Source organism: Cuculus canorus, chromosome 13 (assembly GCF_017976375.1).
Source record: "Cuculus canorus isolate bCucCan1 chromosome 13, bCucCan1.pri, whole genome shotgun sequence".
In the NCBI taxonomy this organism is placed as follows: domain Eukaryota; kingdom Metazoa; phylum Chordata; class Aves; order Cuculiformes; family Cuculidae; genus Cuculus; species Cuculus canorus.
In genome coordinates, this window is record NC_071413.1 from 3177222 (window position 1) to 3192777 (window position 15556).

Here is a 15556-nt window from a genome sequence, read left to right on the forward strand (position 1 = left end):
ACGCACCGATAGGCGGCTGCTGGCGGGGGGCGGGGCTGGCCCGGGAACCCGCGAGGCGCTGCGGGCGCGGGGTCACGTGACAGGCGGGGCGCGTGACCTGAGGGGCGGGTGAGGCGGGGGCGGAGCCTCGCGCGGGGGCAGCTTCCGGGGGGCCATGTCGGTGGCGTTCGTGCCGGAGCGACTGCGAGGGAAGGCGGAGGTGAACCAGGAGACGCTGCAGCGGGTGAGCCAGGCCGTGAGGGGCCGCTGCCGGGGAGAAAATGGGGCAGTGACGGGGGGGGGGGGGCGGGCCGCGAGGCTTGGAGAACGAGGCGAGGGCTTTGGGTAAGTCGCGAGGGCGGGCGCGAGGCGGGGCGGAGCGTGAGGCCGAGCGGGGCGCGAGGCGGGGCGGAGCGTGAGGCCGAGCGGGGCGCGAGGCGGGGCGCGAGGCGGGGCGCGAGGCGGGGCGCGAGGCGGGGCGCGAGGCGGGGCGCGAGGCGGGGCGCGAGGCGGGGCGCGAGGCGGGGCGCGAGGCGGGGCGGTGGGGCGCGAGGCGGGGCGGTGGGGCGCGAGGCGGGCGGTGGATGAAGCGCGAGGCACCGGCACGAGGCGGGGGCGGTGTGTGAGGCGCTCCTGTGCCGCAGCTGCTGGAGGAGAACGACCAGCTGATCCGGTGCATCGTGGAGTACCAGAGCAAGGGCCGCGCCACCGACTGCGTGCAGTGAGTACGCCCCGGGCCCTGCTCACCCCCCGCTTATTATTTCCATAGTTTGCTCGCTCTTTAGCAGCTGATCAGATTACAAAATCTGATGCTGAAGTGGGGGCAGTTGGCGTGGAAAGAATGTTTCCCAGGTCGTGCCTACTCCTCCCGCAGGTACCAGCACATCCTGCATAGAAACCTCATCTATTTAGCTACGATTGCGGATGCGATGCCACCCGGCGCCCCGAAGCCCGCGGAGTGACTGCACACGACTGGACGCGAGCAGCGGCACTTTCAGAATCAGTAGAAATACTTAGTTCAGCCCCACTTTGAGAGCTGAGAAGGTGCAGTCTTGAAAGGCAGGTAAAAGCCATCCGTGCTTTTGTGTTAACAACATGGATGTAGATTTGGATTTATTGCCATTTGGTAATGGCTTTTCTCCCATTATTGTAAGCATAACTTAGGGATGATAATTATTTGATCACACTTCCTTTTTCCCCCCGGAAAAACTCCTTGTAGAACTACTGCAGCTCTGAAACAGCCTGGTTGTCAGGGCAGCACCACAGCGGTGCCTCTGGAGGGCTGCCTCAGGACCAAGGCTGTGCAGCAACAGGGTAAGATCTACCTTCAGCCCCTTGTCTCTGCCTCCAGCGTGACAGTGCGAGTTGCGCAGGGCCATAGATAAAGCAGCAGACAGTTGTATATTGTTTCATGGGAATTCTGCTTAATAAGCTAAAGATGTTCTTTGTAAACTAACAAAGGAGCAGCTCGGTGATTTAGTGCAACAGAAATGTTAACTTCTGTAGGAAAGCTGGGACTGTTGTGTAACTTGGAGCAATCAAGTGCAAGGGAAAACCTGAGTCTTTATTTCAGCAAGGGAGGGCTCCGCGTTTGCCCCAGTTGTGTCAACTTTACCTTTTGCTTGAAATGCTGTGTACTGCAGACTCTGTAAACAAGTAAATTCTTGCATAATCAACATGGATTCACATGCTTCTTTGGTATTTGTCAGCATATGCAATCAGCTCTCATGCAGAACAAGCACAGCTCCTGCGCACACCTGGGATAGTGCATTTCAGGGCCACAGCAAGAGCTAAACTATGAGCACAGGTCATAGTTCTGGGGGCACGGCCGTCTTGCTTTTCACTCACTGCCAAAGCTATTCATTCTGGGATTGACTGCTAAGAACTCAGGGCACTCGGGTCCTGTGCTCTGCTCTTTCAGAGCCCGTGGCTGAGGCAGCCTGGGTGTCGTTCCTCTGCAATCCTCCCCAAGAAGCAGCTTTAAAGAGGCCTGAGATTGTACCATGCGTAACATTTGTTTTTATACGCTGAGTCAGTAAGTAGGCAGTTGACAATTTTCAAACTGTTAAATAATCCCATGTTAATGAAATAAGATCTTTGTTTACAAACCAAAGTTACAGTTTAAGGTGCTGCTCATTTTCACCAAGGTGCATACTTTCAACAGGTATGACCTAGTCAATGTCTATCTTTAATAAAGCAAATAGTTTACTTTTACAGAAGCTTTAAAATACAAAATGTACAGTTCCAGTTCAGAAGCATTCGCTATTAACATGAAGCACTGCGATCGGGTAAGTTAACCAAGCACCAAACCCTTGCACTTGGCAGTGTAAGTGAAGGTTAATGGCAAGACTCATTTGCCAAGTGCAACAATTCTTAAAATTACCAGTGTTCAGAACAATCGGAAGCAAAGAACAGAGTAGCACCTACGTGGTCAAAATGCAGACAAACTGTCTTTGTGTTTGCAATTCACGGATGTAGGTCCAGAAACGCGCCAGCATTTTTCATTATGAAGAAACTGCAAAAACTATAGCAATCATTTTGGCACTTGTTAGAAAAAGTTCAAAATTAAGTGTTTTCATTAACTCCCATTTTGGTCTTAGTATGAATAACCAGTAACTACAACCCAATTTAGGATTTAATATTAGCGCTAACTGACAAGATTTAGGAACTCGAAACCATTCATCAAGTTAAATAACCACTAACATTTTCAGCAGAGGGTTTTCAAAATTATAGTAGTACAGACCATTAACAATTTACAGACAGAAGCCACACTGATTGTGCAAAGCACGGTACTGTAAAAAGTCTATGTACAGCAAACAAATCTCTGTAAACATGGTAAGTATGAAGTTTCAGAAAACATGGTGACAATATCATAAATACAGGCAACATTGGCATCCTCCAACAGCACAAAAAGGTAACAATCTGGGCTTGCAAATGCAGCCCGTCACCATACAAACGAAAAAGGTGGATGGGCTGTAAACACCCAACTGTTTAATAGTTTTAGTGTTGTGTATATGTCTTATTTTTATATATATATAATGTATTTATTTTTTGGTATCTTCAGATATAGATGTACTTAGTTTGTAAAAACAAAAACAACAAATGTGCTTTATCTTCATTGAAAAATTATGTAGTTAGAACTAATAATCCATTTTACTAGTAGTTAACGTATTAGAATGATATGACTTAAGAAAAATACAAAAATAAGATTAATACTGTCAAAACTCTTATACCAGAAAATATTGTGGTTTTTAGACTCTTTCAAAGATGAAATATGAAAATTTAAATAAGCTCTAACTATATAAAGAATCTTCTGTAATCTCAATTAATATACAGTGGGATAGCTATACATATATTTACCATTGTTCTTCAGTTTTTAAGCACCAGTCACTCTCCCGGATCCACTTTGGTTGGAAGGTTATTCCAATTCCACAGGTTCACTTAATGGCACATTAATTACTTAATCCTTTAAAAAAAAATAATGTTCTTTTCACTAACTGCTACCCCACGTTTCCGTTTAGAATCTTCTGAGCCAGCTCACAAGTTTTAATCACCTGTAGCATCTGAAATAAGACTTTAAATATCTGCGAGTAGTCTTTTAGGCTGTGCTTTTGCACATGTAAGGAGCGCTGTGTGGGTAATGCCTTTGGTCAAATGAAGCGGTAAAAAACTGTTTATTTGAAAAAAAAAAAAAAACCAACCAGTGTCTCACTACCCACACAGGCGCCGTCTACTTTAAGCAGCTCAGGTAACTTTAGTGACACAAGGCTGAGTGGTTCTGCTGATCTTTACTCAGAGTAAGGAAACTACCACAAAACTCCACTTCCCAACTGTTCCTGCAACAGTTTTATCATCAACTCACTTGTGTGGCACACAAAAAGCTGCTGTTTGCACTTCATTTAAAAAAGCTGCCCACAGGCCATTTAGGGAGAATACAAAGGCTTTGCAGCGTGTCCGGTAGAAATTTAAACACAGTGTTGAGCAAAGTGACCACTATATATTTGCTTCAACATATTCAATGTGTCTCTGTAAGATGTTTAACTATAAATCTATGAAAAATAGCTATAAAATACAGTGTTTCTGGTATGGTAGTCCTTCAGCAGTTCTTTAAAAAAAAAAAAAGGTTTTGAAAGGAAAGGCAATATACACATTTTCAAAAGCATTTCTGCATCACAGTTTTGGGCTGTTTCATGTACATCAAACAAACATATTGGCCATATTTGCTCAGCACTGTAAATCAGAACTTGAGAGCTTGCAGAGCTCACCCACCCCCCCCTCCACATTTATCATCTCCATATCTAATGAGATTAACAGGCTATAGCCAATACATAATTGTGAAACCAAGTGTATGTCATCTCTGATCGGCCCTGCACTGCGTTTCCCAACATGAAAGCAATTAGTACTGATGCAGGTAAGACGGCCTGCGCTCATGCTTCACTGGAAAAGATTTAAAGCCCTTGTTCATCTGTTTGTGCTGGGAAGCCTGTTGTTGTGATTGCTGCTGCTGCGCGTAGGCAAAGCCGGAGGAAATCCCTGCTGCTGGAGCGCAGTCGTTGGCTGCTGCCCAGACTGGCGACGGGAGGATCGGCATCGTGTCGCTCCACTGGCTGGCAGGGCTGCTCATCGGGTACAGGGATGAACTCTGGCCGGGAAGCGTGGCTGTGACAGAGGATGCGTGCTGCCAGGGTGCCTTGGGAGGCCAGGTTTTGGTTTTATTGTCCTGAGAAAACAAAGTTCATTGGGGTTGGGTTCTGGGGGGTGGCTGGTTTGCCCTTTTTTTTTTTTTTTTCAGGACTTCTTGCTTTAGTACTTTCTTTTGTTGTTTGAGACAGTATTTAAACACATCATCTTACCTCCACCTTAAGACATTCTCAGAACATCAGAACGTATGTTTGAAAGCAGAACTGATGCATATATATATATATATATATATATAAATAAATGCGTATAGTGCTCAATTCTTAAAATATCTGCCTAGTGAAACCCCTTTTTATTTACTTTGGCACATTTGTTTGAGACACAGTAGCCCTGCTCAAAGTCAAAATCTTTAGCAAGATGGGTAACAAGAAATCTGCTGATACTTTCTTCTGCACAGACAAGTAAAATTGACTGCCTTGCTGCTTAGCTTAACTTGAAATCTTTGTTTTTGTTATAATTGCTGCTACAAGGGAAAGAAAGAAGTGATTTCCAATTGTAATATCTAAACTTGGTAACTTCAGTAAAACCAGCTGGTACTAAAGTGCAGGTGGTTTGGGGTTTCCCCAAGGTAAGCATTCTGGAGCTAGAGGTGCTGTTCTGGTGGTTTTCCCACTGTAAACCACCCCACAACACCAACAGGAAAAGCAAAGCTGTTCTCACTTTACCTGATTACGGTCATCTGCTGCAGAAAGAAGAGGTGGGGACGGTAGCGTACTGGGTTCCTGCTCACCACTGCTGTGTTTTCTGCCCAAAAAAAGAGAGTGACATTTACTTTAGTCTAAAATGAGTCGTCCACATCATTCTGCCACTGGCAGGAGTCATTCTGCAGTTTCCCTCTGTCCTATCTCACAGCCTACAATAGCCACTGATGCTTCATCTTGTTTCAGGTAAAAGCAGCAATGCAGAAAGTAGCTCAGTACAGGTAAAAGCAGCAAATGCAGAAAGCGATTCATTACTGAAGGTTGTCAGAGGCCTGACAGAGCAGGGGTTCTTGGAGCTCCTGCTTCAGCAACAGGCAGGCATTTTAGGAAGGTGGGCTTGTCTTTTGCTCACTTAGAAGAAATCTGCCAGAAATAGCCTTTTTCCTTATGTTATCTGCTCTCATTTGGGTTTGGTTTTGTTTCAAAGTATCTTTCCTGAAATAACTTTACAGACAAGACAAAAGAAACAGTTGAGCAAGTGAAACACCTGCTGAAGCACAGTGGCTTTCCTAAGGAAAAATCCTACAACTTTGGTTTAAATTTGTGACCTCATACCTAGCACCAAATAGTCTTTGAGGACACATGCGTTCTGGAAGGGCTTGGGTTTTTTCTTGGTTTTGTTTTGGGGTTTCAGTGGAGGGGAGACAGGTGTTGAAATTCAAGTAGGATCTTTAATCCTTTCAGCCTTCATTTAAAAAAAATCAACCACGCTCCAGCCCCCACGGCTGCACAGGTAGGCAGTGCTTTGCAGGTTGGCTTTAGAGTACCCAACACTTTTGCCTTTTCTGATGGTGCAGTTCTAGCTGCCACATTTTGTCAAGCCGTCACCTGTACGATATTTTTCTTTCTCAAGTAACACAAGACAGCAGTGCTGTGCCTTCAGCTTAAGTTTTTCTTTAATGAGGCACACACTTCAGAAACTTCCTTCTGGTCTTCTCTTTGCAACACTACACAAGTACAGGCCTTTGTTCTTTCTTTGTGATGAGTCTCTAACCTGGCATTTTGGCAGATTAACTCACCCACTATATGTTTATTGTGTTTTCCAATCCCTGCATCTTCTTTAAAAAACATATAATGACTGCTTTTTCTGGGACTGTTTATTAGATAACTCCCTTCCCTCTGTTTCAATTTAGCCTTTTCTGAAGGTCAGTTCCTGTCCCCTCTAGATGAAGTCTTGGTACGTGGAAAAATTCAGAAAACAACTCCTCTTTTGGTCAATTCCTTTCAACCTGCTTGCCTTAGTCTCATTATTTTCCTCTCCCATATACTTCCTTTCTGGCAATGCATACAGAAATAGCTGTCCAGGTATAATTTGCAGGAAACTAGTAGTACATCCACTGACTTTTTCCTGGCACCAAAAAGCAAGCCAGCAATCTTGTATCTCCATGTACTGACTCTGAATTAATCTCTGCTCTAAACAAAAACAGACTATTTGGCCACAGAACCAGCTTATTTTATTTGTTAGAAAAGGGTGTGTAAAAATATTTTGATCTAATTATCCCAGATTGAAATTAAGAGTCCATGTTTCACTTTGTACCCTTTATTACATTAACTACCCTCTACTACGGAACCACTGTTTCCAAAGATACCCAAGTTTCCAGCCCTTTTAGAAAAGCAGAAAGTGATAAGCTGTCATTCATACCGCTGCTTCCAAGTGGATTGTTACATAGTTGAAAATCTTTGCTTAGTTTTTGATTTACTAAGCTTATGTATGAATGCAATTATGCCTCCTTTTCATAGTCTCAGAAATAAAGGGCTAAAGAGGCATGTATTTACAACTACTGACAGGGCGATGGTAGGCAAGACACAGAATTCCACACACCACCATCTGCATATTTCTTGAGTGCCACAAAGTTGCAGTACAGGCCTGGAAATAGGAAGGTGGTGGTTTCAAATGCACAAGGTTTGGGCATGTCAAAGCCACAGTGAAGGGACAGCTCAGAAAGGCAGTTCTAAGGTAACCTCTAAGGCCTCATTAGTTTAGACAAAAGTGGCATCCAAAATAATCTTGGAAGAGGGAAAGCATCAAATCTTTTCCAGATGTACTCAACGCCAGCTGACAACTGGCTCTCCACACAGGCACTAGTTTGTATAAGGAGAGAGCTACTAACAAGAACTAGTAACTACTAATAGAACTCACTTTGGGAATCCCTAGCATTACAGCCAGATATACTGATCCGCATGCCACTGTAGTGTGCAAACTGACATTCATATAACCATCTAATTAGCAGGAATTTCCTTTGGCTCCTCAAATGAAATTATAAAAAAAAAAAGAACAATCTAATGGAGTACTACGTGTCCGTCATTCTGCTCACCTTCTCTGCTTCACAGCAGCAACAAGGTCTGGCCCTGAGAACATGGAGAACAAACTGTCTCCATTAGCAGAGGAGGTCTCATCACTGGAGCTGGCAGAGTCTCCTTGAGTACCAGACCAGCTGTTTGTCACATCACTGCAAGACAAGAAGCTGCATTAGTCCTTGTATTTCTAGTGCCTGCGCCTGATTCACAGCTATTGCATCGTGGACAAATTTGCATGGAGGCTCTTGAAACACTGCTGTTGAAAGAAACAGTTAGGATTTGGAATAGGTTAATGACTGCTAACATACTTGCTGCAAGGTACATGCCCTGTAGTAGCGAGATTAAGCAGCTACAATCTGCAGAGCTAAATTCAGTCAGGCACTGCAACTGTGATAGTGGCACTTCATCAAAACCATGTTTTAAAGGCTTTCAATATACTGAAAGAAAACTGTTCTGAATGAATCTGTGCTATAAATTCCTAATTTCTCCTGTTTGAGTCAAAGTCAGTCTACATTCCGCTCTAAAGAAGACATCAAACAACTGTCAGTGCCTCAGTATCAGTGAAGCAGGAAGGGTATGAATTTCTCACTTGGCATAATGAAGTGCAGCTTTCATGGATGCAGCCACACCTGGAAAAAAGAGCCAGTATTCCCACATTCTGCCAAGCCTGAGTGTAAAACAGACTCATACAATAAAACCACACAGCCTGTCCAGTCTCTTACCCTTCTGTGAAATACTCAGGAAAGGGCCAGGTTTTATGAGGATCATCAGGAAGAGGCCAGTTGCTCCGTGTCGTGTTGCTTGGACGACGGACATGCTGCGCTTGCCTTTTCTGTTGCATAGCCTGGTTAACTCCAGCAACGTAGCGGGCAAATTCGGGATCAGAGCCAACTGAACAAAAAAACCCAAGAAGTCAGTTGCTGACATTCAGCTCTTCCTACTGCAATTATCCCCCTCATTTAATCCTTTCAGCTTGACCGTGCCCCACCACAGAAAATAATTCCCTGAATGATAATAAAGGCCAGCCTGAGTTGACACCTCTTCAGGGAGCGGTGAAGAACACAGAATGGGAAAAGTTTTTAAGAAGTAGATACACGCTGTCCACATATAGTGGATAACAACTCACATGGAGCACGCCTTCCCCTTCCATTCCATCAGGGAAATGGCGCTTGTCACTATGATCATGTCTATACACAGAAAGGTCCGACATCCCGTCAGCAGACACTGACAGAGTTCAAACCTGTACACTTAGCCAAGCTCCGACAAAACCGACACACTCAGAAAGGGGCAGTTCCACAACGTTTTGTTTGATGCAACTTAAGACAGCAATGAAGAAAACTCAGTTTCTCTATGTTCTTTATAAATACAGTATGGAACAATCTGACAGCTCACAAAGTATTCCCACTAATACTTGTTGTCTTTGAGAAATAGCTTTATGTCTGTTTAGGATGAGGCTGGAAGCTCACCAGATCCTCAGGGCTAAGGATAGATTCTAGAGAGTGCCTGAAGGGCGTGCAGGGTTTTTTTCCTATCCATAGCAGTAAGTGTTAAATTACTGTTGCGTTCAAACCAGCAACTTGGGTTGATTTTTACCTCAATGAAAAAACATCAGGTAAACAGCTTTTTACCAGATGTGGTTTTGACTTTATTCTTTCACATCTGTGAAAATAATTCCAACATTCCTTCTACCTATTCTTGCTGTAACACTCCATCGAGTTCTTACAGGCAATAAAAGTACTGCAAAATGCATTTTCGGTACCTGCTTAAGGCTTTGACATGGAAAGCCATCAATTCTATAAATTCTTAATTAGCAGATTTGCACCTGAAGAGAGAGATCATTTTTAGGCTCTAAAAATATTTATCAAAAAAGTAACGGCATTTCTTTTAGATGACAAATGACAAAGTCCTAAGCAAGTCTGGAAATGAACAACTGTTCTGTCTTCTAAAGCTTTCTGTACTGCGCTAACAAGAGCTTAAACTGAAAATTCCTACATCACAGCTCAATCTGGCAAGGACAGGAAGAAAAGTTACCTTTCCAGAGGAAAAAAAGCTGTTCAATTAGAAGGTGTTTTGTTTAGTTTGGGTTTTTTTAAACCCCAGTTCTGGGGAAAATACTGTTTACGTATCACTTATCCTGAAGAAACATGTAGCACAGAGCACCATTCATCATCTTGGCTAAGTCACCTTTTCCGAGCATTGCTTTCACAGGCCTTGGTATTCATCACATCAAATGGAACAAAGCAAGTAGCTTCATGTACATTGTAACGAAAAAAACTACAGAAACATAATGGATCCCAATGCTACAAACGCCCATCCTTAGCATATTTATGTTTTTTCCCTTACACATACACGTCCTTGGTTCTTGCTTAAACTCATTATGTCCTTCTTGCAAGGCTGTGGTAATCCTTGAGCAAATACCGAAAGCACGGTTAATAAGATGATGCTAACTCAGACTCAAAATTGTTAAGAAGCTTCTGATAACATAACTATGATGTCTATTTTTGCCTTATAAACTCCAGTAATATATCCACTAGGTTGACAAAATAACTATGAAAATTATGAGTCAAATTAGCTGATTTGAGGCACCTGCGCAGCCCTAACACACACATGCAAATGATTCATGGTTTGATAAAAGGTTTTCCTTGCTGTTCATTCTCTTGCTGCCTCCCTCCAGACAAATTCATAAATGCGCACTGCAAGGTTTCCGTAGCTGTTCCACGGCAACTGAAATTATGAGAGAATAGATGTGCAAGTTGTTGCTAGTACTCTACCAGAAGAATTCATTAATCCCCTCTCAGACACTACAGTCAATTCCATCGTCTTTAGCTATTTGCTTATGGCTACAAAATGTTATCTCACTTCATCTCTGACAATAATCCCTCTACATTTATAATTTATTGGCGGTTCAAACCCATCTGGCAAACCGCATGGCACTTGCTCTTTAGTCTCTAATCCTTCAACATCCAAGCTTTTCACTGCAGTAAGAGCTGTAGAACAGGAACTAACCACCATGATTTCAATGGAATTGCACAGTAATGGTGGGGAAATGGAGGGATATGGGAAAGATGCAATTGGGCTGGATCTCTAGACTGCAAGACTGGTAAAAAGCAAGAAGGGTCATTTTGAAGAGAGGTAAAATACCTAAGGGCAGGACTTAATGCTTTTAAACAATTTCACAAGTTAGCAATAGGAGGAATATCATCTCTAAGCATCTGTTTCAGTACTTCAGATGTCCATATCAGATCAGATATGAACAGATAAGGTCAGCACTACTGCAGCTGGGACAAGAAACAAGGCATTTGTTTGCATTCTTACTTATTAATTGAAGTTGCTGTTCTTTAGTTCTCCTGTTAAAAAAAGAGGAGAGGCATACGTATAAATCCCTGCCTGCCTTTGTGAGCACCTTGGTGGATGGCACTAGGAAATGACTGGCACTGCTGGCAATATTGAACAGTGTTATTCGTAAAAGGACCATAATAAAGGAAAAGATACACACCTGCAGGGTCAAAAGGCAGGATTTCTCCCAACATCCCGAACACTCCATCAGTTTGGTCACGATTCGGCCACGTGTTGTTTCTAGGTCCTTGTGGTTTTTGTCCCAACATCTCTGACATCATATTGTCCATGTAGCTGCTCACCAGACCCAGGCTGTACAAATCCGAGCTTAAATCGGGAAAACCAGGATTGTTCCACTGGTTGATATGAGACAATCCAGCTCCAACAGCTTGGGCTGGCTGCTGGGAGGAATTAGTCAGCCACTTGGCAGGTACGCGTTGCTGTGGTCCAATAGGTTGAAGCAAGTGTTGGTAATACTGCATCTGCTGCTGCTGCTTCTGTGACTGCTGCTGCTGCGACAGGCCTGGCTGAGAAGGATGCAGCGGTGTGTGAGAGAGAGACTGTGGCTGCTGTTGGACTGTTCCTGATTTTTGTTCCGCTGCTGTAGAGGATGCAACAGAGTTCCTTCTTTTCACCATTGGAGAAGTCTGCTGGGATTTGCCCATGTTAAAACCAGACAAGAAATCTATAACATCCTGCATTTCTTGGTCAGTTGGTAAATTCATACCTTTGTCATCCTTGCCATCATCTGATTTGAAGAAGTTGCCCCATCTTTCAACTAGAAACCCATTCACTAGCTGATTATTTGTGCTCTGAATTGACTGCAGCGGATCTGTGGTCCTCGGAAAATTGCTGATGTTCAAAACACTTTGTAACCGTGCGTCCATGTTAGCGGGCATTTTCGCTTTCTCCTCTGAGTTGGAACTGATGAAGACATTTTTGGAAGGTGTACTGGGGATTGAATAACTTCCAGTGTTACTTGCACTGGTGCAGGAAGTTTTTTTTGTAAACCGGGAAGTCAGTTTTGAGAATGTCTTTTGCAGACCACCTGAAGACTTGCTTCCATTTCCAGATGGCATGTCAGCTTGATTCCCAAAGTCCGAGATCTCGCGCTGTAACTGGATCTGAATACAAGGCAAGGCTTGCTCCCTGCATCGACAAAAACACGTAAATCAAACCACCTAAGATGTAACTGAGTGTGCACTTTGGGGGAAGGCGTGTAATTGGGCAATAGCTGGTGGGGAAAACAAACCCAACGATTGCCAAGTTCATCAGCCACTTCTTATAGTAACATACAAATTATTACTAAGTTTGCAATAACATGAGTAGCTTCCCATTCCTTAAGGCATTTTAATTGTGCTTCAATACCTAAATGGAGACTACTTTAATCAAGTATTTTTGTAACAGAGAAACAAATGCTTTTGTATCTTGGGATAAGCCCCTGGTTTGCTTTGAAGAGACCGTGGTACCTCTGTACGTGCCCACAAGGTACCTATGGAGATGAACAATTTCTTGCTATCAGCTCAATCATTTTCCTCTTCTGATGAACTGGTGCTATCGAATTCCACAGTACAGACCTTTCAACGATGGCTTTGTTTAAACCAGGAGAGTAGCGCACAAGGCTCAAGAGGAAACTTACCTTCCTTCCTTCCACCTCTGTATGTCAAACACAGCAGTATAGAGCACGTCCACCAGTCCCAATGTCTTCTCAGGATCCAGGCTCCTCTGTAGCAAAGACATTGTTGCTGGATCTTCTTTCAGACACCTGTAACCAAGGAGTTTAACTTAAAAATCAACATTTTTGGTTTTTACATTACACAATTTTACCAGGCTAGTCGCCACTTCTGCTCCTACAGAGGGGCAACTCAAAGGCAGCACGATGTGCAAGTGCCTGAGAGTTCTAGACTATGACCACAACCCTAGTTTCCTGCTGCTGTTAATTAACAACTAATCTGACTGTAAGGGTTATATAGTTTATTTTAAAATCACGATTAATGATTAGCCCTTTAGCTGAGCAGGCATAGTTCAGTTGAGAAATACACAAAGCTTGTCTGTTGAAAATGACAACAGTGCTCAACAAACTAGACACAAACCACTGGCACAGGGGTGCACTCCAGAGCCCAGTGCTGAGAACGCTGGCCTGCCAGGCTCTGTGTGGAAAATCATTCCACATATCCAACGGTCTGGGGAAGATTCAACCGAGCTGTGAAGTCACAGGATTACTGAATTTGCTTCATTAGTGGATCAGAATTAGGAGTGAATTTGAGGTGAAATCAGAATAACTGAAATGTAAACATTAGCCCATTGTCAAGTCCTTGAGAAGCCCCTACAGCAAGCGAAGAGAAGCACTCGCTGCACGTCAGCAGGCGGAGCTCTTCCAGAGCGCCCAGAGCCCAGCTCAGTGTGCTGTGCAGTATCCATGTCCTTCCCTAACAGAGCTGTATCCATGAAGGGAACAGAGAAGCACCAGTTTATGCTCAGTAGAGGAATCGACGACGTATTTGGATAAACAGACCATGGGTTGACTCGCACTTCTGGACATGCACTGGTACCACTGGTAACAGGCGCTCGCGCTACAGAGTCAGATGAATGAACTCTGTTGTACTGAAACTCGTAACACCGAGTACTCCAAAGGAAGAGAGAAAGGAAGTGTTCTAATTCCACACCATTGTTTCAGAAGGGAAGAAATCCTTACGTAAAACTGCCAGTTAACCCTAAAATTCTTTCCTAGACAATCAGCTAAACTGGTAGGAACAGCATCTCTTGGACCACAGAACTCTGTGGTGCGTGGCAGCGCTTAAAGAACAGCTTGGGGAAGAAAGAGCCAAAGCTCTCATGTTCATCTCCTCTAACTCCTGGCCCTCCTGAGGTAACAGGTGAGAGGACCTGCCAGGGAGGAGCATAGCACCAACACTATCGGATTTATTTTTGATTAAAACTTCTTTTTCCTTATCACACTCTTCCTTGTTCTTTAACAGCATGTCTCAGCGCTACCTTGTTCCTATCACCTCCAACAGAGGCAGTGCTCGTGTGGATACAACAAATGTACAACTGCCGGTCTGTCAGGAATGATAATGTTCAAACAATTCCAGATAAAGGAACTTTGGAAGATATGCCATAACTGCACAGAGTTCTCTCTGCCATCTGTACAGCAGTGTTTTGCCCTCTGTCTCAATCATAGCTCTTGGTATAACCAGCAATCCAGTATTTTTATTTACCAAGTTGATGGAACTTGCACCACAATTCTGGATCCTTCTAAACTTATCTGAGGAGCGTAGGCTTCTTTATTTTCAATCTGTGCTGTGTCCACAACCACCTAGCAAATAAAACGAAAAGAACAGGGAAAGGACTTTAAGAATTAGTTCTATTTTATCGCCCCTGTAGTTAAGATGCGGTAGTCTCGCCTCCCTGCCATGCTACAGGTACAAAAAATAACCAGATAAAACCAAATCAAGTCACAAAATCATTATTACTATTACAAAAAGAAATAGCATAAAATTATTAGTCTAATACAGTAAGCTATATTTCAAGGTCTTTGTTCTTCTCATTGACATAGTGTAGCTACGCATCACCCCATAGTTACCAGCTGCTTTACTTGCCAGCTGGTGGTTACCAATGCTTTCGTCTAACAGCCCTTACAGTTGGACGCTCTGGCATGATTCCTGCTTTAGTAGCTCCCAAACACCTATACATCAAAATACTTTAAATAATGTAACTGCAGTGCGTGGTACGATACAGACAAGCAGTGTTCTGTCTGAAAAGCTGCACATGGCTCACAATTCTTAACACCCCCCTCTTATTAAGGTTATAAAATCCCACACCAACATTTCTCTGTTCTAATGGAACTGTACAATTAAAGGGAAGAACAGTGACTACTCAGTTTGTTAAATTCTGTGCATTGTCTAAGACATCATGAATATATGTGGAAGATGAGAGTCTCAAGAATTAACCTTCTGTCCTGAACCTTTCTTTTTATGGAATTGAGAAGAAATGGATTCACTTCATCTTCATTTTAACCTCAACACCAGTGATAGTACGTTCCATATTTGGTTCGTGGTTTATCTGTTGTTGTCCACTCGGCATGGGTTGGCCTTTTTGATCATTTCCATAATTTCCTATTTTGGTCATGCTGAACCAGCAGCTTTTTGGCAGTGGTCAGCAGTTCTTGGTTCAGTGACTGGCAGATTAGCTGGACCATTTATCCTGTAAATGGCAAAAGTCTGCTGGTATAAATAAACCTTAAGGGATATTGCTGGCATTTTTTTCAATCATCCTGCACTGGTTCTTCCTCTAACTGGTTGTCTGCTACTAGTTTTGAAGAAATGTGAAATATGAGTAGTGCCAAAAGTCTCTTCTCTTTAACAAAAGCATGCAATGACACCTGAACACAATTATTTCCCACCTTTAGATATTTTAGCACAAGGCCATGGTTCTCCTCCAGGTGACTCCAAGCATTTTCCTGAGTTTATTCAAACTTACAAAACATGTCTAAGCATTACTATCCACTCATGGAAACGCCTCTCACTTAATCACAAGGCAGCTCC

At 43.4% G+C, this 15556-nt stretch overlaps 2 protein-coding genes across 3 annotated transcripts in view; one reads left to right on the top strand and one right to left on the bottom strand.

The window, feature by feature from the left end:
* The first annotated feature begins 73 nt into the window (after window positions 1-73).
* On the top strand, window positions 74-1632 carry SS18L2 (SS18 like 2). Its single transcript, XM_009567942.2, has 3 exons — window positions 74-223; window positions 624-700; window positions 854-1632. The coding sequence occupies exons 1-3, from the start codon at window positions 155-157 to the stop codon at window positions 939-941; spliced, it is 234 nt and encodes a 77-aa protein (XP_009566237.1). The 5' UTR covers window positions 74-154; the 3' UTR covers window positions 942-1632.
* GARRE1 (granule associated Rac and RHOG effector 1) overlaps window positions 1056-15556 on the bottom strand; it is a 60174-nt gene continuing 45673 nt past the window's right edge. For both annotated transcript variants that reach the window (XM_054078283.1, XM_054078282.1), the window contains exons 8-14: window positions 14231-14328; window positions 12652-12777; window positions 11173-12161; window positions 8399-8567; window positions 7694-7828; window positions 5343-5421; window positions 1056-4699 (exon numbers count right to left, since the gene is read on the bottom strand). In XM_054078283.1, coding sequence (XP_053934258.1) covers window positions 4376-4699; window positions 5343-5421; window positions 7694-7828; window positions 8399-8567; window positions 11173-12161; window positions 12652-12777; window positions 14231-14328 — 1920 coding nt within the window. In that variant the 3' untranslated portion in view covers window positions 1056-4375. The remainder of the gene's footprint in view (window positions 4700-5342; window positions 5422-7693; window positions 7829-8398; window positions 8568-11172; window positions 12162-12651; window positions 12778-14230; window positions 14329-15556) is intronic.